Here is a 27,856-nt window from a genome sequence, read left to right on the forward strand (position 1 = left end):
ATCTCTCCCTACAACCTGGATCAGAAAGCTGGAGGTGTTACAGGTTAGCTGCTCCGTAGTTTTTATACCAACCGGCCGAGCGGCAGGGGTAAACCCACATCTCCAAGCAACGCCTCAGCTCTGCACAAGCACAGCAACGGCCCCGCTCGCACCTCCTGCCTCCGTAGGCTCGCGGGCACAACCAACTTTTTGCTGCTTCAGCACCGGAGCCGCAGCCGGGAGCGGGGGAGCCGCAGCACCGGGGATCCCGCAGGCGGCTGGGGATGGGAGCATCCCTGCTGCGCAAGGTGCCGCGGCGGTCGGGGCACGGGGTTTTGCCAGGGGGGGAAAGGAAGGGGAGGGGAATAATAGTAATAATAATGGTGGTAGTAATAATGACAATAATAATAATAGTGATAGTAATAACGGTAACGATGATAATAATGATAATAATGATAATAATGATAATAATGATGAAAATGATGATAATAATGATGAAAACGGTAATAGTAATGACGAAAACGGTAATAATGATGATAAAAAAAGTAGTAATAATGATGAAGACGATAATAATAATGATGAAAACTGTAATAATAATAATGAAAATGGTAATAATGACGATGAAAACGCTAATAATACTGATGAAAATGAGAATAATACTGATGCTAACGGTGATAGTACTGATGCTAACGGTGATAATACTGATGTTAATGGTGATAATACTGATGTTGAGGATGATAATACTGATGTTGAGGATGATAATACTGATGTTGAGGATGATAACAACACTGATGCTAGGGATGGTAACACCGACGATAATAAAGCCAACGCTAATTAGTCAGCGAGAAGGGAGCCCAGCACGGTGTTTTGGCCGCAGAGCCGAGCCCGCTCGCAGCAGCCCCAGCAGCAGCAGCAGCAGAAGCAGCACCAGCAGTAGCAGCAGCAGAAGTAGCACCAGCAGCACCAGCAGCACCAGCAGTAGCAGCAGCACCAGCAGCACCAGCACTAGGGCGGCGTGGGGCCGGGGGTGGCGGCGGGTCCGGCGGCGTGGCGTGACGTGAAAGTCCCCTTTAAGTTTCCACGGAGAGGCCTCCGGGTGTCACATGATGGACATGATATAATGAAACAACATTGTGCGGAGGGAAGCATTAGGGGAGCCCGGGGCGGCGGTGCTGCTGCTGCTGCTGCTGGTGGCGGCGGAGTGTGGATTGGGGAGGGGGGGGGGCGGCGACAGGCGACATGCGGGACCCCCCTGGCTCGCAACACCTGCACCTGTCCCGGGGCGATGGGGGGCTGCGTGGGGCGGCCAACGCTGAGGTGAGTGAGGAGGAGGAGGAGGAGGAGAAGGAGGAGGAAGGGGAGGACGGAGTGGGGGGGGGGGGGGGCTGCGCGGAGGCGGCCGGAGCGCTGGGCGCGGCGGGGGTGCCGCGTTTGCTCGGCCGGTTGCGAGCGTGCGAGGGGAGCGTAGAAAAAAAAAAAACAGTATTAAAAAAAAATAAAAGGGGTGAAAAGAGAAAGGGGGGGGGGGGAAGGTGTGCGGGTTCAGGGGCCCCCCCCCCCCCCGGCGGTGCCGGCGCCATGTTTGCGCGGCGGAGGTCGGGGGAGCCGCGGAGCCCCCGCGGAGCTGCGCCCGCCTCGATGTCCGCATTCCAGCTCATGTTGCGCAGATAAAATTCAAACTTGAGGTAAACACAGGCGGCGGGGGGGGTGGGGGGGGGGAGGAGGAGAGGAGGAGGAGGCGGGGGAGGAAGGAGGGAGGCAGGCTCCGTCCCGCTCCCACCCCCTGCCCTCGCCCCCCTTGCACCTGGCTGCCCGCGCCCTGCCCCGAGCCCCCCGGGAGAAGGGGGAGTGGGGGGAGGGGGTGCTGCGCTTTTAAATTAATTTAATTTAATTAAGGGACACCCCCCTCCTCCTTCTCTTTCTGCTCGTCTTCCCGCACGCCGCCTGTAGGGAGAGGATAAACTCCGCGGGCGCGGCAGGTGCGCGGGGCCGGTGTCGCGACAGGGCGCTGTGTCGCGACAGGAGGGCGCGCAGGGCGGGCACGGAGGGGTTTTTGGGGTGCTTTTTTTATTTGGGGGGGGGGGGAGGAAAGAGGAGGAGGTTTGGCGATGTTGTTTTCCTCACAGCGAGGATACGTGTGGGGGGGGTGTGGAAGCAAACAACCCCCCCAGTAAAGAAATAAAAAAAAAAAATGAAAATAAAGCAGCGGCAGGCAGCGCACCCGCGACAGCCCCCGGAGCACCGAGGGGGGTGTGTGGGGGGGGGGGGGGTTAGGGCTGCGATTCGAAGTGCGTATGGAAAAAACAAAATGTGGCCGGGGGGGGGGGGGGGGGGGACAAGAAGCGGGGGGGGGGGGAGGCGGGGAGGGAAGCGCCGCTGCCTCGCCAGCCCCGGGCCTGTGACACGGGCGGTTTCGCTGGCAGCGGGTATATTTAGCACTTCCCCGAGCCCTTCGTGTGCTCCTGCCGCCGTGCGAGCGCTCGGTAATTAATTGACGCGGCTCTCGGCGGTGGTCCCGGGGCTTGCGGTGGCCCCCCGGGGTTAATGGTGGCCCCCCGGGGCTTGTGGTGGCTCCCCGGGGTCGTGGTGGTCCCGCGGCCCCACAGGTGGGTGCGTGGGGTTCGGTGCTGAGGGGAGCCGGGGGGGGAGGGGGGGGGAGTTGTTTGGGGTGCTGCGGGTTGTGGGGTGTCGGAGGGAAGGGGGAAGCGTGGTGGGTTTTGGGGCGCTGGAAGGGGTGGGGGTGTTGGGGAGGTGATGGGGAGGTGCTGAGAGAGGGGTTTCGGGGGGCTTGAGGGAATGGTGGTGCTGGGAGGGGGGGCATTGTGGTGAGTGGGGTTTTGGGGTGCTGGAGGATGACGGTGAGATGTTGAGGAGAAGAGGGGTTTTGGGGTGCCGGAGGGGGGGATGGCGGTGCTGGGAAGGTGACGGCGAGGTGTTGACTGAGGGGGTTTTGGGGTGCTTGAGAGGGAACGGTGCTGGAAGAGGGGCACCGTGGCGTTGAGGAGCGAGGTTTTGGGGTGCCGGAGGGAATCGTGGTGGAAGGGGACGGAGGGAATGCCGTGGTGCTGAGGAGCTGGGTTCTGGTGCGCGTGAGGGAGCGGCAGGGATCGGAGGGGACCCTGTGGCGTCGAGGAGCGGGGTTTAGGGTGCATGAGGGGACGATGATGCCAAGAGAAGATCCTGGAGTGGTGAGGAGACCCCATGGCGTTGAGGTGTGGGGTTTTGGGGTGCCTGAGGGAATGGTGGTGTTGAGGGGGGACGCTGTGGTGATGAGGGGACGCTGTGGCGATGGAGGGGCTGGGTTTGGGGGTGCCTGAGGGTATGGTGGTGTTCAGAGGGGTCCCTGTGTTGGGGAGCCAAGTCTTGGGGTGCCTGAGGGAACGGTGGTGCCCAGAGAGGTCCCTGTGGCATCAAGGAGCTGGCTTTGGGGCGCTGTGGCGATGAGGCGCAGAGCCTTGGGGCGCCTGAGGGAATGGTGGTGCTGAGAGGAGACGCTGCGGCAGTGGAGGAGCTGGGTTTGGGGGTGCGTGAGGGAACGGTGGCGTTCACCGGGGTCCCTGTGGCAAGGAGCAGAGCCTTGGGGTTTCTGAGGGAACGGTGGTCCTGAGGGGGGACCTTGTGGGGATGGAGGAGCTGGGTTAGGGGTCCCTGAGGGAACGGTGGTCCTGAGGGGGGACCCTGTGGCGATGGAGGAGCAGGGTTTGGGGTGCGTGAGGGAACGGTGGTGCCCGGGGGGGGTCCCTGTGGCGATGAGGAGCTGGGTTTGAGGTGCTGTGGTGACGAGGAGCGGAGTCCTGGGGTGCATGAGGGAATGGCGGTACCGAGAGCTGGGTTTGGGGTGCGTGAGGGAGTGGTGGTGCCGGGGGGGGGGGGGGGGGGTCCCTGTGGCGATGGAGGAGCAGTTTTGGGGGTTCCCTGAGGGAATGACAGTGCCCGGGGGGGTCCCTGTGGCGATGGAGGAGCTGTTTTTGGGGGTCTCTGAGGGAACGGCGGTGCCCAGGGGGGTCCCTGTGGCGACGGAGGATCTGTTTTTGGGGGGTGCGCAAGGCACCAGCCACTCGGGGAGGGGACGAGCGCCGCGGGCAGAGCTGCGGCGGCTTTTTCCTGCGTGGCGCAACCCGGGGCTGCCGAGGCGAGGGGAGGGGAAGGAGGGGAGGGCAGGCAGGCAGGCAGGCAGGTGGCGCAGGGCCCGTGGGGCTCGGCTTCATGCGTTTCTATCTGCGTGGGGCCGCGTAGCAATGGCCGCCCGGGGAGGGGGGCACAGCGCGGGTGCCGTGAGGAGAGGGGGGCGCGAGCGGCGTCGCGGAGGGCGGGAAGCGCGCGCGAGACCCCTCGACGCGCGGCGGCGGCGGCAGCAGCAGCCCCCGCCTGGCGCCTCCTCAGCACTGCACCAAGGCGGCGGGCCCGCCGGCCCCGCCCACCGCGCCCCCCGACCAATCGCCGCTCGCGTAGCGACCTCCCCCCCCCCCCTTTCACTGCTCGCCCCCCCCCCCCTTCCCCTCCCCGCCCGCCCTTGGCAGGGCGCGAGCGCGGCCCGCCCCCGCCCCCCCCCCGCCTGTTTGTTATGGTCGCGGCCACGTGCCGCCGGCTCCCGCCGTCACGCGGCGCGGCCTCGCGCCGCCCACAGCCCGCCGCGGGGGGGGGCGGGAACAGCGGGGGGCTGACAGGAGGCGGGGGGTCTGGGGGTTTCTGACAGGGGCTGGGGGGGGGTTGATAGGAATCAGGGGGTCTGGGGGTGTCAGGAGGGAGATGGGGTGTCAGGAGGCAGGGCGTCTGACAGGAACGGGGGGGTCTGGTGAGAACCGGGGGTCTGGGGGGGGTCTGACAGGAATCAGGGGGTCTGGCAGGAGCTGGGGGGTCTTGGGGCATCTGACTGGAGGCAGGGGGTCTGGGGGCTTCGGGTGGGAGCCAGGGTGTCAGGCAGGAGCCGGGGTGTGTGACAGGAACTGGGGGGTATGTGGGGGTCTGACAGGAACTGGGGGGGTTGGGCAGGAGCCGGGGGTGTCTGACAGGAATCTGGGCATCTGGGGGTGTCGGGCAGCAACCGGGTTGTTACAGGAACCGGGGGTTCTGGTGGGAACCAGGGGGTCTGGGGGAGTCTGACAGGAGCTGGGCATCTGGTGGGAACTGGGGTGCCTGGGGGCACCTGATTGGAACCAGGGGGTGACAAACTGGGGTGTCTGGGGGTGTCTGGCAGGAACCGGGCTGTCTGACGGGAGCTGGGTCTGGCTCCCGCTCCTGAGGGGGGTTCTGAAGCCTCCCCATTTAGGAGAGGCAAGGGGGACCCCCCAGCACCTTCGCCTCCTGAAGGAAGCAGGCATTCAGTCCATGAAGCGTCTTTTTTTGGGGGAGTGGGTCTGGCCCGTGACTGGGGAACTTGCACTGCAGCCAGCAGGAGCCTCTGCGGCAGGGGGGGGTTCTCTCAGGAAGAGACCAGTTTGTGCCTGGTTGGATTTTTGTCGCCCCATGGCGTTCCACCGGAGCTGCAGAGCAGTTGTGTGTCTGCCCGGGGTTGGTGGTGGTAAGGCATGGCGCTTTATGGAGGTACCCATTTATGTAGGTACCCAGGGGGATGCCGCGAGGAACGTGCTCAGCTGTCGGTCTCCAGAGCCTATTTATAGGTAGGTTGAGCAGATCTTACTGTAAAGGACTCATGCCTCCGGATACATGGTGAAAGAAGGTGTTTAAAATAATGTTGTTTTGTTTACAACAGTTTTGGAAATGGGATTTCACGGAAAACAAGGGAAGAATGGCCGTTAGTAGGCTACGTAGGGGAAAAACAAGTCAGTTTGGCGTTGAGGAGCATGCTGCCATTTTAAAGCAAGTTCTCAGCAGTAAGAGGATACGCAGCTCGAGGTCAGTGCCTTCCAGGCTGCAGGCAGCAGACCCCGGCTGTCTTCTGCTGGCTTATACAGAATCACTGGGACAGGACTGAGGAAAGGGCATCTGCTGGCTGGAGGCACAGGCTCGGCACGGAGGCTGTGTGCCTCTGGAGATCCGGGGGCTTGAGAGGGTGAAAAACATGGCAGAGCAGTATTCTAGGTCCCTGAGGCATCTTAGTTCCGAGTAAGTGGAGGAGGAGTGGGAAAGCAAGCCGTATCTGGGTGTTCTGCTCTCTGTTTTGCTACTATGGAGTTTAAAAAATAAAAAATTAGTGTATTTTTAAGAATTACGTGAAGCTGGCATAGTGATTCTTCAGTAGCCTTAAAGAGTTAAGTAACAGCAGGGGAACAAACGAGAATAGGTTAGGAAGAGGAGAGAGGGTTTTGTAACTAACGGTGACAGTCATGCACGGATATTTAAATCTGCCTCAGAGTTGCGCTTGCGTCTTTTATTAGTGGGATTTTTATGTTTTATAACACAAAATACGAGAAGGATGGAAAGATAAGGTTCATGGTACGTGCCGGTCTCGTTCATTAAATGGATCGAGGGTGGTTTATGCTGCTTCAAGTGTGCTTTCACTTCCATTCCATCATAACGTTACAGGTACGATATTCTGCGCCTCAACTAATGAGAATTTCCAGAAATTAACATATGCCGATGCGGAGGGAATCTGGCCTGAAGATAGCAGGAAGGGAGTTGTGCCGAACGGTGAAAGGGCCGGGGTGGTAATCGGCCATATTTAGCACATGCTGCGGGGAGCTGCTATTTTGTGTTGGTTACGGCAGTCATTTGAAATGGAGTTGTGCACAGAAAGACATCTATTCACCCAGGTAGCGTCGGCTTGCTTTGTACATCTGCATATCTTTGTATTTTGGGGAAAAAAAAATCTGCCTTAAAATAGGAAGTGAACAGGGAGCGCTTGGTTTGGTACGGATCTGGGAGTGCTGGAAGGTGCCCGTAACGGGGCGTGCCAGCGTCTCGGCTTTTCGAGTGTACGTGGAATTGCTGGTGGAGTTGATGCACCAGGAAATTGCTTTCTCTGTTTTTGCTGGTGACACGCAGTTAACGTAAAACGAGCCCTTCGGATCCCATATCCCGTTTCTCTTTAATATAACTAAGGTCATTTATCTTCTCAGACGGCTGGGGGAGAAATATTTCATTTTGTAACTTAGTTCACCTTCCCTCCGATTGCTGTCAGTTCATGACGAGGAACAACGTGTGCTGTACACTGTGTTCTACAGAGCTGTTGCGGTGTCGAGCACGATGTATATGAGGAAAGGTCTGTGAAAATAGGTATTGTGCCAGTTCCCCTCGCTTTTTATATCAACAATGCTGATTTGTTTCTCATGTAAGAAGTAGTCAAAGTTTCACGGTAGGATCTAATGCCTCGTCAGGTTTCAGTGGCAAAAAGGTCGCTATTTTGCCATTTGTATGTACTTCATAAAAAAGGTTTTGGAAAGGACCTAAGTGCTCATGCTGGTTTTGCGATAGGAAGTAGTGAAAGCTTTTTTTTTTCCTGTTTCAATAAAAAGGGAAATTGGAAACGTATTTAAACCATTTGTTTGTTTATGCTCCTGGTAGCCTATTACGTGGTTAAAATTGAGAGGAGCTCATTAATCCAGGGTAGATTTCTTTTCCATTGCTGTAATCACGTTTACTATGTATATTTTTTGTATTAACAATGAAAACATGGAGTTACCTTTTTTTTTTGTGCTGCCACATCTATAGTATGACTAGCTGTAGTTGATCATGCAGTATTTGCGTGGTGTTTTTCCATAAATAACTGCTGCTGGAATTACGTGGTAGCACCAGAATATGAGCTTAAAAAGACTGGAACATAAAGGGTCAGAGTACTTGCAAACATAAACCCTGAAATGCAAATAAAAAAAAATTATTTCCCCGATAGTTCTCGCAAGTCAGTTTCACGATAATGTTAGGTCCTGACTCATGGCTTTCTGAATGACTGGAGAAAGAATTAATGGGGTTGCGAGTGTTTGCCAAGAATTTGTGCATAAACAGTATATTTTTTCTGGCTTCGGGTTTTATGAAAATCCAGCATAAAACCCACCATCCTTTTTTCGGTCCTTCGGGGCGTTACACCTCAGCCAGTGGACGTAGCATTGTTATCTAACAGGGAGACTGGAAACCGGAGTTGTTTGTGTTCTGCTCCGAGTTTCACCCTCACCAAGGTCAGAGATTTCATCCTTCTCTAGTTCTTGATCTGCGCGCTTAACGCTTGCGGAGGGTCCTAGTTTGTGAGTACTCGTGAACCTCCTGGAGCTGTGGCAGGAATGTGTTAAATGTCCCCTGCAACGCGCTTCTGCACGGGCAGGAGCCTGGAGATCTCCGCGAGACCGACAGCTACAGGGTGAAAAATACTGATTGGGATAGTAAAACAGCCGAGCTGAACGCATTCCCTGAATTTCCTACAGAAAGTGATGTGTTTGGCAGGACAACAAAAAAAAAGTGATGATTGTAGGATGTGCTGGTTGTAATTAGTTGTAATCGGCGTGGATGAGGAAGTTTTGCTGTTGACAGTGGTTTATTTTACGAGCGTTTCAATCTAAGCATGTGGCAAAGTTGGTGGGTGAGGGGAGATGGTCCTGCTCCTGAAGTGGGCTTCACAGCCCAATTCCAGTCTCCTGTTATTTGAGAGCTCTTTTTTTTTTTTGGTATTATTATATTAGGAAAAATTAATGGGGCACTGCTGATGTTATTTTTTTATTGTTGTTATTCTTGCTAGGCTATAAATTTGTTACTAAAGCGTAAACAGAAGAAATGGAGAAACAAATGGTTTAAAGGGCATTTATAGCACCATTTGTGAGCCGTGATTTTATTAACACGTCTCTGCACATAAGTCGTGGTGAAGCAGTAGGTCCTACTGAAGGACATAAATCATGCAATTATTTAGTAGGCAAGCAGAGCTGGTAAATACAAAGGTACTAAAGCAGTCGTAGTGTTTCCCTCTCCTGTCTTTCAAATTCTTACTCTCTGTCAGCAAAACCTATGACGTGCTTACATGTAATAAATGCTGTACGACAGTCTTACCTTAACAGAAACCTTGTGAAGTTAGTTTGCTAATGATTCGGAGAGATTTCTTTTTTTTTTTTTTAATTTGTGTCATCAGTGGTCAGAAGCAGCAGTTAAGTTGCTGGATGGGAAGATGGAGTGAAAGGGAGGCGAGAGGGGAACCTGGTAAGCATCCTGCTCAGCTGTTACAAAATGTCTGTAGTTCTGGCGCTTTGCATAGAGGGACGTGCTGGTTTGCCTGATGCTGCACCGAAACCAAGCAGGCTGAGAGCAGCACGGTCTTCAGCCCAAAGTAATCCTTATTTATTTATTTTTTGGTAGTATTTATTAGCTTAGATTGAATATTATCTGTGGAGCTTCTCCTGGGGGAAGCTGAGTGCGTCCTCTCGGCTGGATTTTTTTAAAGGAAAAAAGTCCTGAATCTGGGTTAATTCTTCTTCATCTGAATCGTAGTCAGGTATAATTTTGGTGCCGAATAAATTTTCAGAAAAGAAAAATGCTATTTGTATTTATAAGTTAGCATTTTATATGGAATATCCAGCAAATGTGCTGATTTGTATAATAACTGCGTTCTGTTTAGTTTACTGACTTTCGGTATATCTGTAGCAGCTATCGTAGGAGCTTCTGCAAGCATAGATTTGTAAAATGAAGGCAGATCCTGGCTTGATAAACTACAGCCTGCGGAGGAAATAAAGGAGAATTAACTGGCATTCAACTTTCAGCCTCCTGGGGGGGGTGGGTGGGTGGCTGGCCGGCCGACATTTGCTTGTTTTTGCCTCGGTTGCTGTTGGTGTCAGCCATGGAGGTGTTTGTTTCTCTGTGGGCAGATGCTGGGTGCCAGGAGATGGTTAATCCAGGAGCCGAGCATACCGTTGTGCCTCACTGCTGGAACTCGGTGGGGGAGATTCGGAGCTACCCGGCTCGTACAGGGAGCTGTGAAGTCTCCGGAGACTGGCGATGCATCTAGCAACGGTGTTTACTTTTAGCAGGAGGGTGAAAAAGGATTTCTGGCTATTAATCCGGCTGTGTTTTCTAAACTGAAAGCACTGTTCTGCTTTCAGGTGTCGCTGCTGTGTTACCGGGAGTTCTGCAGTTTGGCATTTTTAGGGGTGCTCTGCCTCTTATTTTATTTTTTATTTTTTTAATTGATCTTTAAACATTAATCTGTTAATGTCTGCTATATATCAGTGTGTCATCTGTACTTCCTGGGAGATCTTTATATAATAACTTCTGTGATTTCACGGCAGTGGCATAGGCTCCCGGAGCAATCAGGATTACATTTATCCTATTGATAGAGAACAGGATTCCAGATCTGTGAAAAGCAGCAGGTATTTTCTTCTTGGTAAGACATCAGCATAAGAAAGACACATGTAAGAAAAGCCTGAATGGAACAGAAACGCTCAAGTCCTGCGGTATTAAATCCTGTTTGTGTTTTTAGACAGGTGTCAGCGGTGCTGGGAATTGGGGCAGTACGCCGCTCGCTTCAGAGCGGCCTTTAAGCCGCCGAGTGCCGTTGCCCTCTGCCGGAGGAGAGCAGGAATACAGCGCTGCGTGGTGGGCCTCAGCTTCCAGAGCCACCCGAGGGTGCTGGGGGGGGGCTCTGGGACACTTTTTTCCTCCTGGCTTGTCGCTCCGGCTTCCTTGTCAGCTCAGGTTGAAGCCAGGTCGGCCAGCTCCTTCGCTTTCCTTCTTACGCTGCCCGTGGGCGTCTGTTGGGCGAAGTTGTTGGTACAAACAGCAGCCAAATGGCGGATCCGGCACCACGGGACCTGCAAGTACTCCTGAGTTCGTTGTCTAGGAGCCACAGCTCGTTCTGAGAGCCTGGGTAGCAAACTGTGCGCCCTTCCTACAAAAAAAAGAAAAGAGAGGAGCTTTAATCTCTGAACGGTTAGCCCCGTCAGGTTTTGGTAATCCAAAGTTACCTGTGAAACAACGTCGATCTAGAAATCAGTGTTTTGGATATAAAGGGCACTTAAATTTGAATAGTGTTCGTACAGCACATAACAGGAATGCGATCTGACTGATTTATAATATATATGGTTTCACTAACACTGAATATATCTGCTGTTTTGATAAGCTTGTAGCAGAGCACAGCCTTTTTTTTTTTTGTGGTTTAGGAAAATGCCTGCTTTATTCTTTTCAAGAAACTGCAGTTTTCATGCATTTGTGGTGCTGAGGTTAAAGGGACTTGACAAAGCCAGATTTCAGCGATCGTGCTTCAGGGAGAGCCTCCTTTCTCCCCTCCTTGTTGAGAGGATTACAGACGTTCGTAAGGAAGTCCTTGCTGAATATTGGAGAGGAAAAGGTCGGCCGTAGTGACCAGGGAGAAGTAACCATCAGTTGCTAATTGAAACGGTTTTTACTGAGTAAAGCTCAATTACTTAAAAGCAGTATTATTTTGGTAACAAGGGAGACTCGTCTGTAAGCTGTGATAATTTGTTCTGGAAGTCAAAGTTGTGTAATACAGGAGGAGGAAAATGCTGGTAGAGGTGTTGGTTGGTTGGACCAGGCCCCCGGTGTTACGGTGGGAGCACTGACTGTCAGAGATAGAAATAATCGTTCAATTATAGATGTGTGGAGAACAGATTCTCCAGGGTTAGTCTGGATGATGGGATCTGGTCCTCCATTGCTGCATCAGACGTGCAGCAAGATTCCCACAGCCGTTTTTCTTTCCAGGTTCCAAACTGACCCCTTTGTTGGTCCTCCATAAGGCTGTTTGTGGTTTATCACTCATTTTTAGAAACCTACGTCTCAGTTCCAGCATAAAAATAATGCACAGCCAGCTGACATTGGCTGTTGTGGTGCAGATACTGCCCGTTGGTGTAAATACCTCTGTTCTTCCCTTGGGTTTTGCACATGCTGCATCTGGGGATACCAGTTAAATGCATTTAGCCTTTATTTTGTTCTAGACCAGCAGTTCTTAATATTTTTTTTTTCATGCCCTTCCCCCTCTTCAGGATGTATTGCATGCCCCCGTAGTCTGAAGACCGCTGGTTTGAAAAACAAGCTGTTTTAGTCTTTTCCTGTAACTTCGTGTTCCTGTGGGTAAAGCTCCTTTTGAGAAGGTTTGTGTAAGATCATTCTCATAGTTGGTAGGTCCGGTAAATATTATAAATGCACTCTGTCATGGCCAGTATCATCCTGCTCATGGTCTCTGGGGGATATTCCTTGTTGTACTTACCCTGCCATTCGTGTTTTCCTTTGCAATTACCACGTACTCCTACTGTCGTGAACAGGTTTACTTCTGTTCCACATGCATGTGACAAAGTAGTAATGTGTCTTCTGGCAGTTTGTTACAATACCAGTTACCATGAAAATAATCTTTTTACCTGAAGTATTTGAGGTCCGCGTTGAAGAACGGCTTTGTGGTACACGTGAGGTCTGTAATAGACAAGGACTGTAATTTATTTTTTTTCTTACTCTGCTACTTTAGATAAAAATTTCCTGGCTAGATTCAACCTGGAAGCCAATCTTGAGACTTCGAGATGCACTCACTTTTGTAGCTGTGGGAAATGAGTTATTGCATACCTCCAAGGTTACTATATAAACCGGCTTTCCTTCTGGCCTGCAAAGTTTTTCTGGGTAAATTTTGCTTGGCTTATTTCATTTTTACTTTTGATCTCTAAATCTTCACAAACACCTAAAACAATGTTATTAACTATTCATTGTCTTTCTTAATAATGTGGGCAGAAGTGCAAAAGGTTTTCAAATGTGGTTGCAGTAATTCCTTTTCACTTCAGATTTTTTTTCTTCACATGTCACATTTTTGGAATGCTTCTTTATGTCTGTGCCTTCTACCAGTATCTGTCTTTGTTCTGCTGCTGCCTTGCAGGAAACAAAAAAAAAAAAAAAGAAAAGGGGTAGGGGAAAATCAGTCCGTACTCTTACTGCAGGTGGCTTTAATGATTCTTGTGTGCGGTGTTTATTATTATTTTTTCCAGTTGCTTTGCTGCCTTTCCTGCAGCAAAAGGAGACTTTGCTTATTTCCGGATTGCCAGGTTACCCTTGTGGTTTGGTGGTTCTGCAAGTTGTAAAGAAGGAATCTGGAAGGGGAGAAAATGGAGCAAGAAAAGGGCAGCACTGGGACCTGTCCTCCTACCCTGTCCTTGCCGTGGGCCGTTCGTGGTGTCCTGCTCATATGCTCGAGCTCAGGTGCGCTCGGACGAAGCCTGACTTGCAGCGATAACGCACGTTCTCCTCTCCTGCCCCTCCCTGCCACCGCCCAGCCAAAGCATGAGGACGAATGCAAGTTCCACCTTGGTATTTAAGGAAATCCTCCTGCAGATTGCAGCTGGATGGTTCATAACTTGGAAGTTTATCGAGTGAGGAACGGGACAGTCATCTGGTTTTCCTGCTGACCTGGGCCTGGAAGTGAATGCCTCCACATCCTGTGATTGTGAGATGGGTGTTTCCAAGCGGCTCCGCTGCAGGCAGTGCATGAATGGATGCTCAGGCAAGCTCAGGATGCTTGCTTTTAAGACAGACTTTGTAGCAGCATCTCTTGCTGAACTGGCTTCAGAATCTAATTTCTGCTACCATCACTATCTCCATTTCAAATGGGTAAAGACTGTGAAGCTGCGTTCTCTCAGCTAATTGATATTCAGCTGACCCCTCTACTTCTACATTCTGTGCCTCTCAAGGGTTCTGTTAAATAATATTTATATTAATAGTATCATCTACTGCCGAATCCCTCCTGTGGTTTATAAGAGCGTATTTAAGTATTACATTATGTTAACCAGCTCCGCCGGTAGCTCAGGATTCAGGTTGCTTGTATTTGCGGTTCTACTGCTGAGTTCCTCGTCTCTGTGAGTGTTGGGAGTAACAGAGGTGGGGCCTGCAGGGGAGAAGTCTGCGAACAGCAGCAGGGGCTGGGGGCACTGCCCGGGGAGGCACCGCTGTGAGCTCTCCTGAGGAACCCCGGTAAGGAGTGAGGCGAGCTGGCTGTGGCTTTAACCGGTACGTGGGCAGATCGGGCAGCAAGCGAGCGCTGTCTGGAGGCAGCAGCTCCTGAAAAGAGAGCTGAAGGTGCAGGAGCACGGGAAGAAATCCAGGCTGGGTAAGGTTAGAACTTGGGAGTCTGTGGAGAACAGAGAGATGGTCAGCGCAGGGAGGCTAGAACAGGTGAGGTTCTTTTTAGAAAAGTTCATTATGAGATGGTAAGCAAATGTTAACTCTGTACACAAAAAGTCAAATTTGAGCATTTACAGAATAGGCGTAATGCCTCTTCCTGGAGGAGCCACTGAACTGGTGCTGGATTGAACCTGGGGTACAGAAGTCAGCTCAGGAACAAAGCTGGAATCTTCAGTTTGGATTTCATAGTAAGATATCTCGTTGTGCTGCCACTAGATTAATGTGTTGGCCCAGGATAACGCTGGCTTTTGAAGAGCTTATCTTCAAATGTTTAAAAATCTGTTCTTGTGTTTTACCATAAACTGATGTGGTCCAGCAGTCATCTGGCTCGCATACTGGAAATATTTTGTTTCTTTTTACATGAGTCATTACCATGCATTTGTTACTATGGTTGTTTTCTTTTAAAGGATTTCTTCTGCCCTTGAATTACCACAATGTGGGGCATTCAGGGTTGACTTAACTCCCAATGTAGAATTTTCCTCTGGGTCTGCTAGTTTCTAAATAAATCTTTCTAGGTTATGTGCCTGTAAAATTAACCAGTCTTACTATTACTTCTGCATTAGTCCAAGTTAGGACGTTGCCCTATTGCACGTACAAATCTTAAAACTTACTTTAGGCTTCAAAGTATTGCTCGTAACTTGCTGGGGTTCAGCTGCTAGAGGTGCTCTTACTTGGTAGCAGTGGCGTGTACTTGAAGGAAATAATGAGCAAGGTACCATAGCGGATGATATTGCTGATAGTTTGGGTTCCACATAGCTTTAAAAATAAAAAGGGGCAACGTTGCCCATGCATGCTTGTTCTCATTAAAGTATTCCATTAATAGGTAGCAGTCATTCCTCTTTGTTTATGCAGTATTTCAAATATTTTTCTGTAAGACATTTCTTGTCAGAGTCAAAACTAAACGCATGGACACCTCCCAGCAGCCCAGGCTGCCCCCAGCCCCATCCAGCCTGGCCTTGGGCACTGCCAGGGATGGGGCAGCCACAGCTCCTCTGGGCAGCCTGGGCCAGGGCCTCGCTGCCCTCAGAAGGAATAATTTCCTCCTTATAGCTAAGCTAAATCTCCTATTTTTCAGTTTAAAGCCATTACTTCTTGATGAAACATCATGTTTCAGTTTTGTCTATTGCCCTCTTGCTTGAAGGGGTTGCTTTAGATCACAGAACTTTTTAAGCTGGGTCAATTCTACTTATTTCTTCAGTAGCTGATAATTATTTTTGTCTTATCTTGAATTCCTGGTCTAAGATGCGTAGTGCTGACAGTGTTCGTGATATTACTGTAGAATTACTGCTGACTTGTGGTAAATACATGGAACTAGAAAAGGCTTCTTAGTTTTCTCGGTCTTGTCACTTGGTATAGGAAGGCTGATGTGGTTTAATGGCTGTAGATTTGTGTTTTAAGCTAATGAAACTCTTTCTTAAAAATATTTGTTTGTTTTTTCCCCCTATTGCAAAGCTGGAAGTCTTCAACAATCTTGGTTGTTCTGATTAGAATCTTTCTTCCAATTGCCAGCTTAAAGTTTTCAAGGCTATTATCATAACCTTTTTATTTAAAAAAAAAAAAAGAAAACACAACAAAACAGTTTTTGCCTTATGTAGCTCTCCTTCATGTTTGTTCATCTAATGGTTTATGGTTAGGAGTTGTATCACTTACGCCTCTTTGGTCAGGTAAGCAAACAAAACTCCCAGTATTTATTTTTTTTTAATATTTTTCTTTTTTCATTCTTTTGATCATCCTGAACCGTGTCTGCTCTGCACGCTTGGCTCGAATCGGAGACGGATTTGCACCTTAGTGTGCCTACTGCCCGCGCTTAAAGCAGCATGGGACACGGTGTCCCTTGGTGTCTCTTAATATCCTCCAGAATGTCTAAAGTCTGTGGCGAGTTAGCTTGCTGTGCTGGGCTTTGATGTGCGGTGCAGTTGGAATAGCTCATCAAAGCAGAAACATGGGCGAAGGAACTATTCTTAATCATCGCGCAGTTGTTAGCTGCTGCTCTGCAGCTGAGGCCGCATGAAATAACTGCGTGAATCGTCCTCCATTTCCTGCCTCGGAAACTTCACGGTCCCGTCGTTCATTTTGGAACTGGTGCTGTGGTGTCATTTCCCAGCTGAGACCAGCATGGAGTCTGCAGGTGCTTCTCTGCTTCGTTCAGCCGATTCCTGCCGTTGAGCAGTTGAACATAAACCACCGATGGAGCAGAGAATAACAGCAAGAGCTCGTGCAGGCAGGCTTCCGTTGTTGCTGGGAGGCAGCAGGAACAAGGCAACCACGTTCGCTCCGTTTGTTGTGCTGGTGCTCCTCTTCTGCTCATTCCTGCTCGTGGTCTAGATTGAATCATTTGGCTGCCGTTAATGATGTTGGCTGAGAAATTATAATTTGTAGTCTGAGACCACAGCTGGTGGTCAGACAGCTTTTTTTCTTTTTTTTTTTTTTAAACTGGTGAATCCCGTTCCTTCTGGCAAATGCTGGGCTGTCACTTGAAAGGTAGAGGTTACCATCTGGTGCCATTCCTGCTGCCTAAAATGTTTTCTCTACTGATGCTGGAGCCTGCACCTTTCTTAAACAGGGACCACAAAATAATCGGATGCAGTCTGCAGGCAGCCATAAATTGCTGCTGTAAATTGGGGTCTCAGTTGCTTTATTTCATACCTATGTCCTGCCAGTGACCTACGGTTACTTTGTAATGAGCTGCGCTTTTCCTGCTGCATAGTTTCCAAATTGAGGAGCTGTTTAGCTGGCAGAAATACATATTGTGCCCAAGTACATGACTGAATCTTCTGCTGCTGATATTCACTTCTGTTATTCAAGTTCTTAAGGTTATTCAGCTCCTTCTGTGTGATATCCTGGTTCTCCTTTTGTAACTAAGTTTCATCAACAAACATCAACGTGTTCATTATCCTTAGGCCAGGATTACTAATAAAGGGGAAAAAAAAACCAAACACAACAAGCCTCTAATCCCCAAACCTAGCTGATAACTGTGTAATTCAAAGTATCTACACCTTTCTATCAAAAAAGATCATGAAAAGTTGCATGTAGAGATCTTCAGATATATTCCGCGTTTTGAAAAACAGGTTGCACGGTTAGGTGTTTTGTTTTATCAAGATGTAAGACGTGCCCAAGGATGTTTTGATGGATTTAGAAAAATCAGGTGGTGAGGTCCAGTTCTCCTGAAGGCATTTCAGCTCATATTCAGTGACTGCAGTGAAGTGAACCAGACAGAGAAGCTGCAGATACAGAAAGCCTGGAATTTCCTTCATTAAGTGATGTAAGAGCTGATAAAAAACTGCTTAGACTTCTGTATTAATTGGGGAAAAACCCTGGGCACTTTGATCCAGCTGTGGGGATAAGTACATTAAAGAAGAAACGATGTAAGGAGTGGTAAAAGGGCTGAGCTGCAGAGAAAAGCTAGCTGTAGATGAGAAGATAAATGGAACCAGTAAGCCTGTTAAGACATGTCAAACAGTGATAAATACTAATAGAGCCTTCAGCTGTTCGAATGGCAAAGTAGGAAGGGGAGGTGAAGCCCACATTGAAGGTGACAGCGTTTAGTTTGGTTCAGCCCTTCCGTAGGGACATGGGGAGAAGGCAGGATGGGTAATGGACATAAGGCTTTAGAAACTGAGGTGGGTGTAAGAGCGAAAGATGCTAAAGCACTCAAGTCTGGATGATGTGACATGCTCCAAAAACTTCAGAGGATTTTTAAAAATCATTCCAGAACTGCAGTAGGAGCATTTTTCTTTTTTAAACACATGTATGCTGAAATAGCTGAACTAGTACGCTTCTTCCAGAACTCAAAAAAAAAAAACCCAAAAAACTAAACCTAAAAACTTGGACTTAGACAGCTAGATACTCTTAGCATGGCTTCAGTAGAATTCTAAAGTCTTTAAAGAGAGTAAGACATTGAGTATACAGTACAGAAAATACAGTTTGCTTATCAAAAATAAACCATGCTGGAGTAACCTGACATCTCCTTCAGTAGGACCTGCATTTTCACAAGTCAGCCTTTCCGCAGGCTTTGGTCAGGTCCTTGGGAGGAATCCAAATGGAAAAGTACTGCTTGAGCTACGCAAGGAAAGTGTGTTTTATCAGAGAAGTTGCAGCGTCGGTGACAAGATGGCCCAGAAGCAGTGGCAGTTCAGCAAATGGAAGGAGAGGGGTGGGGACAGTTCGTGGAGAATAAACCTTTTTTTTTCTGTTGGTTGGCCTAGATGCAGGGGGTGAATGACTATGCCTGTCAGGGCTCCGCACGATAGGTTTTTAAGACTCAGAAGTTAAAGTAATTATGGAGGGATAATTACATTACAGGGACGTAATGGTGTTTCGCTGCTTGGAATGACACAACTGCTGCTCCGGTGTGTATTTGGAACCTCTGAAACTCCTATTCCTTCCGTCTAGAGTTTGGTTTTGATAACTGATGAGCATCGAGTTAATAGTTAACGTGAATGTTAAAAGAAAGCGTTAGCAAGTAATAGCGCTCTCTTTCATTTTGTAATTGTACAGTATTTATAAGAAGCAGTGAGGTCACTGGCTTCCGGTATGAGCCACTTCCTGAAAACCGTGTTTTACATGGTAAAGCTAAAAATGTATTTCTTCGAAAAACTCAGCTGTGTTTTGTTTCCTCTCCTCTTGATTCAGACTGTCCACCTTACTTCTGTTTCTGCTCCAGCGCTTACGTACCGCTGTAGAGTAGGGACACTTGGTGATGGAGGGCACGGGCCGCGCTCTGCAAGTGCTGCGGAGAAGGTAGCTCGCAAAGCCAGCGCAGGCGGCGGTAGCGTGGAAGCAGCTTAGAGTCTGACACACAGCAAGTATTGATGGTCCCAAACATTAGTGAACCGTGAATCATACGTTGAGAAATAATCAGATTAAGACAGTGAGGTAAAACCAGCATCAGCAAAAGTACTCAATGTATTATTTTCCTGTTGGGTTACAGATATCTAAGGGGCAGTTGTTCTTAGGCAATGCCAGTTAAAATCAGTTTGTTCTTGGGCTCTTCTTTATGCGAAGTTCTCATACAGTCGGTTTCTGAACGCTTAGGTTTTAAAAGTAACCATCAAATTTCATAAGACTTGAAGGATTTGGCAGTAAAAGGAAGCAAGCATATATATGCTTCCTTCCTTGCAAGGAAACGAGCATCCGCACTTCATTTATGCAGCATTTTTTGATCATATAATATTATTGTTTATAGTGTAAGAGATTATTTTAACTATGACCATGTTGTTTAAAATGTCCAAATGCAGTCATAATTGAGCAGTATATATTAATTAAGCTATAGCAGGTGAGCCTGTATGTGGGAGCTAGCCAAGATCTGAAGGAGACAGGCACATCTGAAGGAAAAACCTGTTTCAGGGTAGTTTAGAAGAGTTACCTGTTTTTAACCAGAGTTGGACAAACTGAAATTGCTAAAAAGTATATGCCTCTTAAAGACAATGTAATCATTAAATGTGTGGGTCACTAATTTTATTTTTTGCATTGGTTTAGTTGGCTGAAAGGCTAATTAAGTTTAATATTTATACTATCAGAGTAAAGACAGACCAGAACAGCTTTATAAACAGCTGCTTTGATTTGCAAATTATCTGAAGTTCTGAAATACAGGAACATAAAGAGCTGCTGTCAAAAAGAGTTTGGGAACCTTGTGTCCATTTGAAGATGTAAGATAAATAAGAATTTTCGTGGTTAATCATATACTTGTTCAGTTCAAATAAGGTATTTTGTTTGACTGTGCAATAAAATAACGTAACTTGCTTGATTTCATAGAAATAATAGCAATAGGAAATTCTTGAAAATACAAATACTTTAAAAACTTAGGAACGGTTAATGTTATTTTAGCCAATCGTCATGCTGATGTGTTGTTGCTATAAAGTCATTCTCTGTGTCTCCATAAAGACATGCTGCCTGTCAGCCTGTAGTTGGCAATGTTCCTGACCGTTGCCATGGTTATCTTATTGGTAATTAGCATTTGTCAATAGCTTGTCCATCATAACTCTTAAAATCTCAAGCCTCATCTGCCCATACCACAGTCACTTTCGAGATTTCCAAAAATACAGTTCAGACCACGGTTTTGTGTGGCTTTGTGGGCTGCTGGATGAGGAATGCAGGTTCCGAATTTACTGGGGAGAGCTGTGTTGCTGTGCTCTTGATCCTTTTTTTTCCCTCTTCACTTTTCTTGTCCAAGTTCCAAATTTGTGGACATGGAGTAGAACCCATGTCTGCATCACTGTGTTCTTCTAGTGTTATTGAAAAATTTGTCTCCTCTGCTGATGTGAAAATAATGACCGTGTACTAAAGTTACCGGGAGCTGTGGGAGCGTGCATTTGTTTGCTGTCAGGCTTTAACTTTACCATACCGGGTTCAGTTTGTGCCTCTTACATGAGCTGCTAACGTACCGTCCCAATATAATCACTGTGTGGTCAGATTATCACTTAATTTTGATCAGTTTATTCTGAGACATTAATAACTGATAAAAGTTACCACTTCACAACACTGGCAGCGTTGGGTCTTCAGGGAAAAAAAGCCCTAAGCCTGGTTCCACCTTTCCCTGCAATGCTTTGCTTGCTTTTCATAGGGCACGCTTGAGGATCTTGCGATACTGGTTTAGGCTGTGCCTTGCCTCTGGCACGTGAGCCTCTTGTTTACAGCTGCCCAGGCAGCAGTCGTGGCACTGCGTCGGCGTCGCACACACCGCACAGGGCTGGGGAGAACAGAACGGCTGGCGCTGCCCTTAACCTCCTGGTAAGAACTGCAGTTACCCATTTAGACAGTTCTTATGGGAAGTACTTGAGCGAAAAAGTCATACTGATGTTCAGGTTCCAGGTCCAGGTGGACTTCTCCTCCTGGGTCAAATGAGTAGACCTCTCGAGTTTTGCATTCCTTTGTATCTTGTTACTTTCCTTCACCTGCTGGGATAATCTGGGAGCATCTCCTAAGAGTTTTCACCAGTTCTCTGTCCAGTGCGTGGTCTGGTTACCCAGCAGGTGAAAAAAAAAAAAAAAAACAACTCAGGTGAAGTCTTCTGTAGTACCACAAGGATGAAATGCAATAACCTGTGATAGAAAAGGGTTTAGTCTGAGTGATCCGAAGTCTCTGGACTGTGATGTACACCAAGTTGTGTGCAGCTGCTTTGTAGGAATGGATCTGTCATGGTTTAGGTAATTTCTGGATTGAAAGAACATTGTGTTTTTTGTTGTTAGAAGTAGGTAGCTTTGGGGTGAAACTTCGGCACATTGGTTTAGCTGAAAATGATGTTGGAATGTGTTTCTTAGTTTTCTGTGTTGCTTAAAAACCTAAACCTTAAAGTACTTTGCAGAAGGTTATTTAACATTTGCATCATCTTCAAAAATGTTTAAATTGCTTTATTAGCTTTACATTTGGTGTGCAATAACGACTGGTAATCTTTGGGTCTTTATTGTATTCCTGACTGCCTACATACTGTTGAACTTGTAGGATTTTGCCTATGTGGCTAAGCACGAGCAGTATCTGGCTTGACAGCTGCGATGACGCTACATAAAATAAGGTGAAGTAAGTGAAGAGTTAACCGAAGCGAAGCTCTTAGCAGCGTATCACTGCAGTTTCAGATAGTTATCACTAGGAGGACACACAGACCACAACATTAAGGAACTAATTGTTTACCTTTTCGTATTAACTGGTTTGGTGCTAGTTGATAAAACCCAGAAAATTGCGTTGCGAGGTTGCCGTGTAATAATGCGCTAATTTCAGATACTTTATTTTACTCAAAATTGAAACGGAAAGTTGTGTAACGGAGTAAAAGCGAGTACGGTAACATTTGGAAATCTCTGTGTTTGCTTTGTCAGTGAATCAGATGAACACTTACTCTCAAGGGCGTACGCCAGGCAGTAATTGACATTTTGGTGGAAGCGATCCCTGTTAGCAGTTTTTGTACGTTTTTTTACTGGAGGAATTCCTTGCACCTTTTTCTGCAGTATTTACAGAGGCTGCTGCTGGGCAGGGAGCTACGTAAGATGGATCACTGGATTTGCTGCGGCGCTTGCTGTCATCTTGGCTAACGTGTAATCTGTTTGTGACCTGGTGTTTGCAAATCGCTTTCCTTTTAGTTGTTTGTATGTATTTACTTAGAGTCTGATGTACAGTAGCCGTACCGGGTTGAGTAATATGGAAATTAGTCTAATTGATTTAAATAGTTTGTAGACTGCCCATGTTGCCGAGGCAAGCTGTTACCTAATAAAGATTTCAGAATCTGACTCTTTCTGTATCGGATCGTTATTGATATCACACATGCAGACAAAGATGATAACTGAAGCATATGCTTTAAATAAAATGACACGAGAAAATGAAAAAGGTTTCAAATTTAAAATTAGGGAAGGATGCATGAAAATAACACCAGATGGAGAGAAAGAGAAAGTAAGAGGCAGATTATTAATAAAGTGTGATGTGTTACAGTTACATAGACTATAATCTTAAAGGCTGCCATTGTGTAAAACTTGCTGTGACTTCTGTAATAGTTGTTGTATTGCATAAAAGTGAAAATACGTCACCTGAGTCCTCTGCAGTGAAGAGACCTGAGACTACAAATAGGAGCACAACCTAGCTCTAAGTAGTTTTGAAAACCTAGCAATTGTTTTGCCTCTTTAGATCTTGGGAAGATAGGGTAGAATCTGAAGTAAAAATATTACCTGTGGAATTAACAGTTCTACATCTCGAGGTTCATATACTTACTTCCTTAGAGACGTTCTCCTCAGTATTGCAGCTGGTTTCTATAGTTTGATTTTGTTGGACGTAGCAACAAATCCCTGTATCGCCCTTTGAGAACACTCGGGCCTGGAATTGTTGCGTAGATGCTGTATTGAAATCCTGTGGTTTAAACAAACCTGTGCACTTTTTGCTCATTACCTATAATACAGTTGTATTTTTCACACGTTTGCTGGTACTTGCTGTGTTGCTTTGATCCTCGTGATGTTAATATCCTGAGCAAAAACCTGGTGTATTTTCTTGCCAACCATTTATATTTTTTTGTCTCTCCATTTGTATTATCTCAGTTTGGTTGATTGATTGATTTATTTGTTTTTTGTTGGAATCAGTCTGTTCTATCACAAAAACTCGGTGTTCTGTGTCAGGCCCTTAACTGTTGAAAAGCGAGGACCTAGCCTGCTGCCTGACTGCGCCGAGTATCGGCTGACCCCCTGCATCAGGCTGGACACTGCGCGTCTCGGGCTTTTGGCCCCTGGATCATTTCTCTCTTCAATTTGAATTGATTCACAGGGTTGTCAAGACTGTTCCTTTCTGCAGCATTGCTGCCAGGGATTCTGGAGAGATTTTCTTTATTTTGCAGAATTTTCTAGAAGCGTGGAGTAGGACCTGGCTCAGCAAAGTGCTTCAAGTTCTCAGGGCCTTATCAGGCTGAAGCTTTTTGGTCTGTTTTCAGGATTATTTTTTTTTAAGATCCTATTTACCATTCATTCTAAGAACACTCGAGATAATGATTGAATTATGAGCAGAAACGCTGCATAATACTACTGAAGTCATTAGAGGCCTGCAGCATTTCTGTAAATGATCTAGTTATAATTTCGGGAAGTATTAGGCCTAGATTGATCTAACCAGAGCAAAGACTCGGAACCTTTTAATCTTAGGAGGGAGAATGAGGACCAGACTGCAAGACTGGTTAGTTGTAGAACACACAAAGAGTATCTTTTTTTTTTTTCTCCCAAAGTTGGATGAAAATGGTGTATACTGAAGATCTGCACTGGACTAACGGAATGAGACAAGCTGCTTTCAGAATGAGTAAATGCTGAAGTATGGTTCTTGTTCTGTCAGAGTATTTATACAGTGAGTAATTACAGTATAACAGGATATTTGCAGCATTCTCAAGATGCAGTATTGTGTTGGTAGTGAAGCAAGATTTCGATTATTCAGATCCTTTAAATGAGGAAGCAAATAGCTTGCTGCATTATACCGAATTACGCGGATGTATTTGTTTAGGTTTTTGTTTAACAGCATAGCAATTGTTAACCTTTGACTAAAAGCGAGTTCTTTGGAACTCATTCAAGGATTTACATTCAGATAATGATTCAGAATTTGAGAGAGTTTCCAAAACAGATCAATAGTGAGATCTTGTTTGGTGAGTAACATCAAATCAATGTCATAAAATTCGGCTGTGAGACTTGCAGATTGGCAGCTGGCGCAGAGCTGGAAGAAGGACCAGGGCAGGGGAAGACAGGAGAAGGTGGGAGATGAAGGCAGGCCACCAGGCTGATGGGCAGACACTTCAGACTGAAGTACAGACGGCAGTACCACTGTGAGTATTAGCATTTGTGGTGCAGCACGTTAGGATACTCTCTGCGTTGCCGCTAGCAGTGTAGTCATTCGTGAAATCCTAATTTTTGCAGCGGTTAGACTCCATTTCAGCAGATCTGCTAGACTTGCATTTTGCAGCCTATGAGGTGTTACAGAGAGCAAGGTCTGAAGCAGGCCTTCAGAGTCGGACCCAAATAATGGGAACAGGAGAAAAGCATTCTGCAGTGACGTGAGGCGTGGGCTGAGAAAGTCTAGGGGCGCTGAAATAGCGGGTCATTGCGTGGCAGCTTTTCTCAGCTGGACGCCAAAACCAGAACGCTGCTCTGAAGTAGCTGCAGTCTTTTTTTTTCCTGGAATATGGGAGAATGAACCATGCATTTTTTATCAAAAGATCAAAAAAAAAGGTGGGGGGGACAGACTTTTGTCTCTACAGATACAGGGATTTTTATGGTGTCCTTTCCATGAATAGTCAGTTAGTTTTGGCACTTGCTCTCTTTGGTGTAGAAGTACAGGAACTCCTGCAGCACTGATGGAAAACGCTGTCTTTCCATCAGTGGATTGCCAAAGGTAGTACCGCTTCCATGGCAGAGGTGAACAGAGTCTGATTGTGCTGTCACAGACTGGTGTAGGACCTGATGGAGCTTCTTCTATTGCTGGTTTCTGCTAGTGGAACTCCAAAAGACAGAAAACACTTCTGTGCAATTCTAAGCAAACTTTCAAGGAATATTCTTCATCTATCTTTTTTTTTTCCAAACATTCTCAGGATAAAGCAGAAATCCTACAATTTACTTCACAGTCATGACAATCACTTAAAGGATTATTTTAGTGTTTTTATGCAGAAGCCTGTTTTCATTTTGCTGTAGTCAGTATGTGATATTTTTTTCCTCATACTTCCAATGAAAGCCTTTTGCCATTTTTTTTTCCCTTTAGCCTTTTTAACTGAAACAGGTTTTCATTGCTAAATGGAATTTCTGATGCTACTTATATGCCATAGGTGGTAGTTGTATTGGGGTAATAAAAACTGGGATGAGTTGTGGAATGATAACAAGCTATATGTTGCATAGCTATCACTGTTAGAACATGATCTCCTGCTTTGACCAGAGGTTTGTTGTAAGAGGAAACCAATTTCAGTGCCAGGTAGTGTCTGCAATGTCAGCTTAGTCATGTAAACAGTTCTGAACTGGAGCATAGAAATTAACGTTCTGCTCTAGGTACCAAGCTTTACATGATTCAATCTCATGTTCTATTTTGGTACAGATCCAGGTTGCTTAGAGCACCTTGGGATTGCAGAAGAGTATTTTCATAAGTAGTCTTTAAATGTCTTATGGGAAGTGTGTGAGGCTGGAATCAAGTGTAGTGGCTTATTGAAGACGAAAGGTGGTTGAACTGACATGGGCTTGAAGAAGGCTTTTCCTATTTATTCATGTGACCTGTCTTTAACAGCTCTTGAAAAGTATGTGAGTGGGTCCGTGAAGTCGGCAGTCAGTATCTAAAGAAGCCGTTTCCAGGGCCTTGGTTTGTTGCTGTCAATTTGCATTACCTGGTGCCGGTTTCTTGAATTTGGTCAGAACAGAGTGGAAGAAAAGAGGGAGAACAAAGGGTAGACCAGAGTGGTCATCCCTGTGTTATTAAAAAAAATGCGTGTGTTGAAATAGGGGTTGGAATCTGCTCGGTGCTAGGAAGTAAAGTGTGTTCCCACAGAAACAGTGCACGCTGGGATGCAGAGAGAACTTTCAAACTGCATGCATTATGGAGAAATAACCTCTCAGAGCTCTTGGCCGCTAAGGGTAAAGCTTGCAGAGCTTGTTTCCAACCACAGTGCTGATATGTTTAGTAGAATTAACGTCTGTATTTCAAAAGATGTCTCGAAATTTCTTGGAAGGGGAAGGTGGCTGACAGAAATGTACCCAAAACAGGAATAGAGGAATGTTATTCCTGGTATTGTTCAGGATATTTTTCTTTTCTGTGGAATACTTGAGAGGTAGTTGAATCACTAACAGGAATGACAAGCTAGGAAGTTACGATGGGAGTGCAGTGATCGGACTGGATAACTCAGTCAAAAAGCCAGGCCACTCCCTGATACCACATCAAAGTCAGAGAAGTGCCTGTTAAATCAGCACAGGATATTTTCTGTCTTCATCTTTCAAATATTCGTTCTCAAGCATTGTTTCTATGATTGTTTGGTTAAGAAACCATTGGAGCCAAGTTACTTTTAAGTAGAAAGCACACTGCTTTTGGCTTTTTTTTTTCCCAGACACCAAATAACATCTTCAGAAACTGAACATAAGTAAGTAAAGTAAGTAGTAAAATATTTACAGGAGTAGTATTAGGTGTTTAATTCTCATGTACCGTGTTACGTGTTTCCCAAATAGCTTGCCTTTGCATGGGTAGTGACATAAATGTAGTCCAATTTTCAAGAAGAAAAAAAGGAAAGTCAAAAAACAGAAGGTCAAAAATGGATGTGAGGAGGTATGGAGTAGCTAGATCTCAAATATAATCCCCTGCTTCTGTAGGCAGGCCTTACAACTTGCGAATGCTTCGGGCTGACCTTCCTTCCTCTCGTACTGTAGTGAGATCGCGGATAGCTTGCCCTGACCTACTGACATCCCATAGTGCTGTCTGTACGCTTGCATTGTTCATGGTCACCCAGCTGCCATGGGTGTAAAGGTGAAACAAGACAAGCTGCTGTATATTGTGTGCAAGAGAAATTGTTCCTCTGCCTCCTTCCTTTCTTTCTTCTGCCTGAGGTGCTGGACTCCCTGTTGTTTTCTGCTTCGGTACCGCAGACTCGGGGGTTCCAGAAACAAGACCAGTTGTGACGGTTCGTTGCTCTTAGGGAATGGTGAAATGTCATCTCTCAATGGAGAGAGGCTGCGGTCAGAGTGGGAGGGCAGAACGGGTTTTGATGTTCTTCGTGGCGTTTTCTTGGTTTAAGAACACAGGGTCAGCATGCCTTTAATATTCTGCGCTTGTGTACGTCATTTCTGATGGCAGAAATACACTTCAGAAGTTCTTTTGCCAAGGTTTTCATTTCTTGGACAAGAGCATGGCTGTTAGTGCCTTGAAACTGCCTAGCAGCCGGTAGTTACCAGCAAGATTGATCCCTCCAGGCTCCAGGTGTGGAAGAGCAGTGTAGAATAACTGCACCTGAGCAGGTCACTTCAGACTCTTCGCAGTCTTTAGAAGTTTAGGATGTGATTCCTCACTTTTTATTTTTTATTTTTTGACTGACTGGATTTAGTCAATTGAACTGTTTTACCTGGATCTCCATTACCTGCAGTGGGAATTTAGCTGGTTTATGTGAGGGCACCTATATTGTAGAAGTTAAGTGAGACATATCCCAATCCAGGGTAATACTGTGTGGTTTGGTTACTGTGCTTTTTAAGAAATCTCCATTTATACTGCTGTGTTGTGCTGGTTTTTTCTGTGAAAATCTGTAGAATCCAGAGTTGTTTCTCTTCCAAAATTAATATATGCTAAAATAGGCTTTCGCAGTCAGAGTGGAAAATGAATATAACACTTTTCTAACATGGATTCATCTGGGATCTCTCTTGGTTTGCATGAGTTG

The 27,856-nt window shown here is 46.8% G+C and overlaps 1 protein-coding gene across 15 annotated transcripts in view; it reads left to right on the plus strand.

Moving 5' to 3' along the window:
* The first annotated feature begins 784 nt into the window (after window positions 1-784).
* LOC310897289 (uncharacterized protein) overlaps window positions 785-27,856 on the plus strand; it is a 127,466-nt gene continuing 100,394 nt past the window's right edge. For 5 of the 15 annotated variants that reach the window (XR_014582194.1, XR_014582195.1, XR_014582196.1 and 2 more), the window contains exon 1: window positions 791-1,296. Coding sequence is in view for 4 of the 15 variants with exons in the window: in XM_083830727.1 (XP_083686853.1) it covers window positions 1,219-1,296 (78 nt within the window). In the remaining 11 variants the exon portion in view is untranslated. Of the gene's footprint in view, window positions 1,297-27,856 lie in introns of all 15 variants that reach the window. The other 10 variants (XM_083830727.1, XM_083830726.1, XR_014582192.1 and 7 more) reach the window with 7 other exon arrangements.

This window comes from Anser anser (genome assembly GCF_964211835.1).
Source record: "Anser anser genome assembly, chromosome: 1".
Lineage (NCBI taxonomy): Eukaryota > Metazoa > Chordata > Aves > Anseriformes > Anatidae > Anser > Anser anser.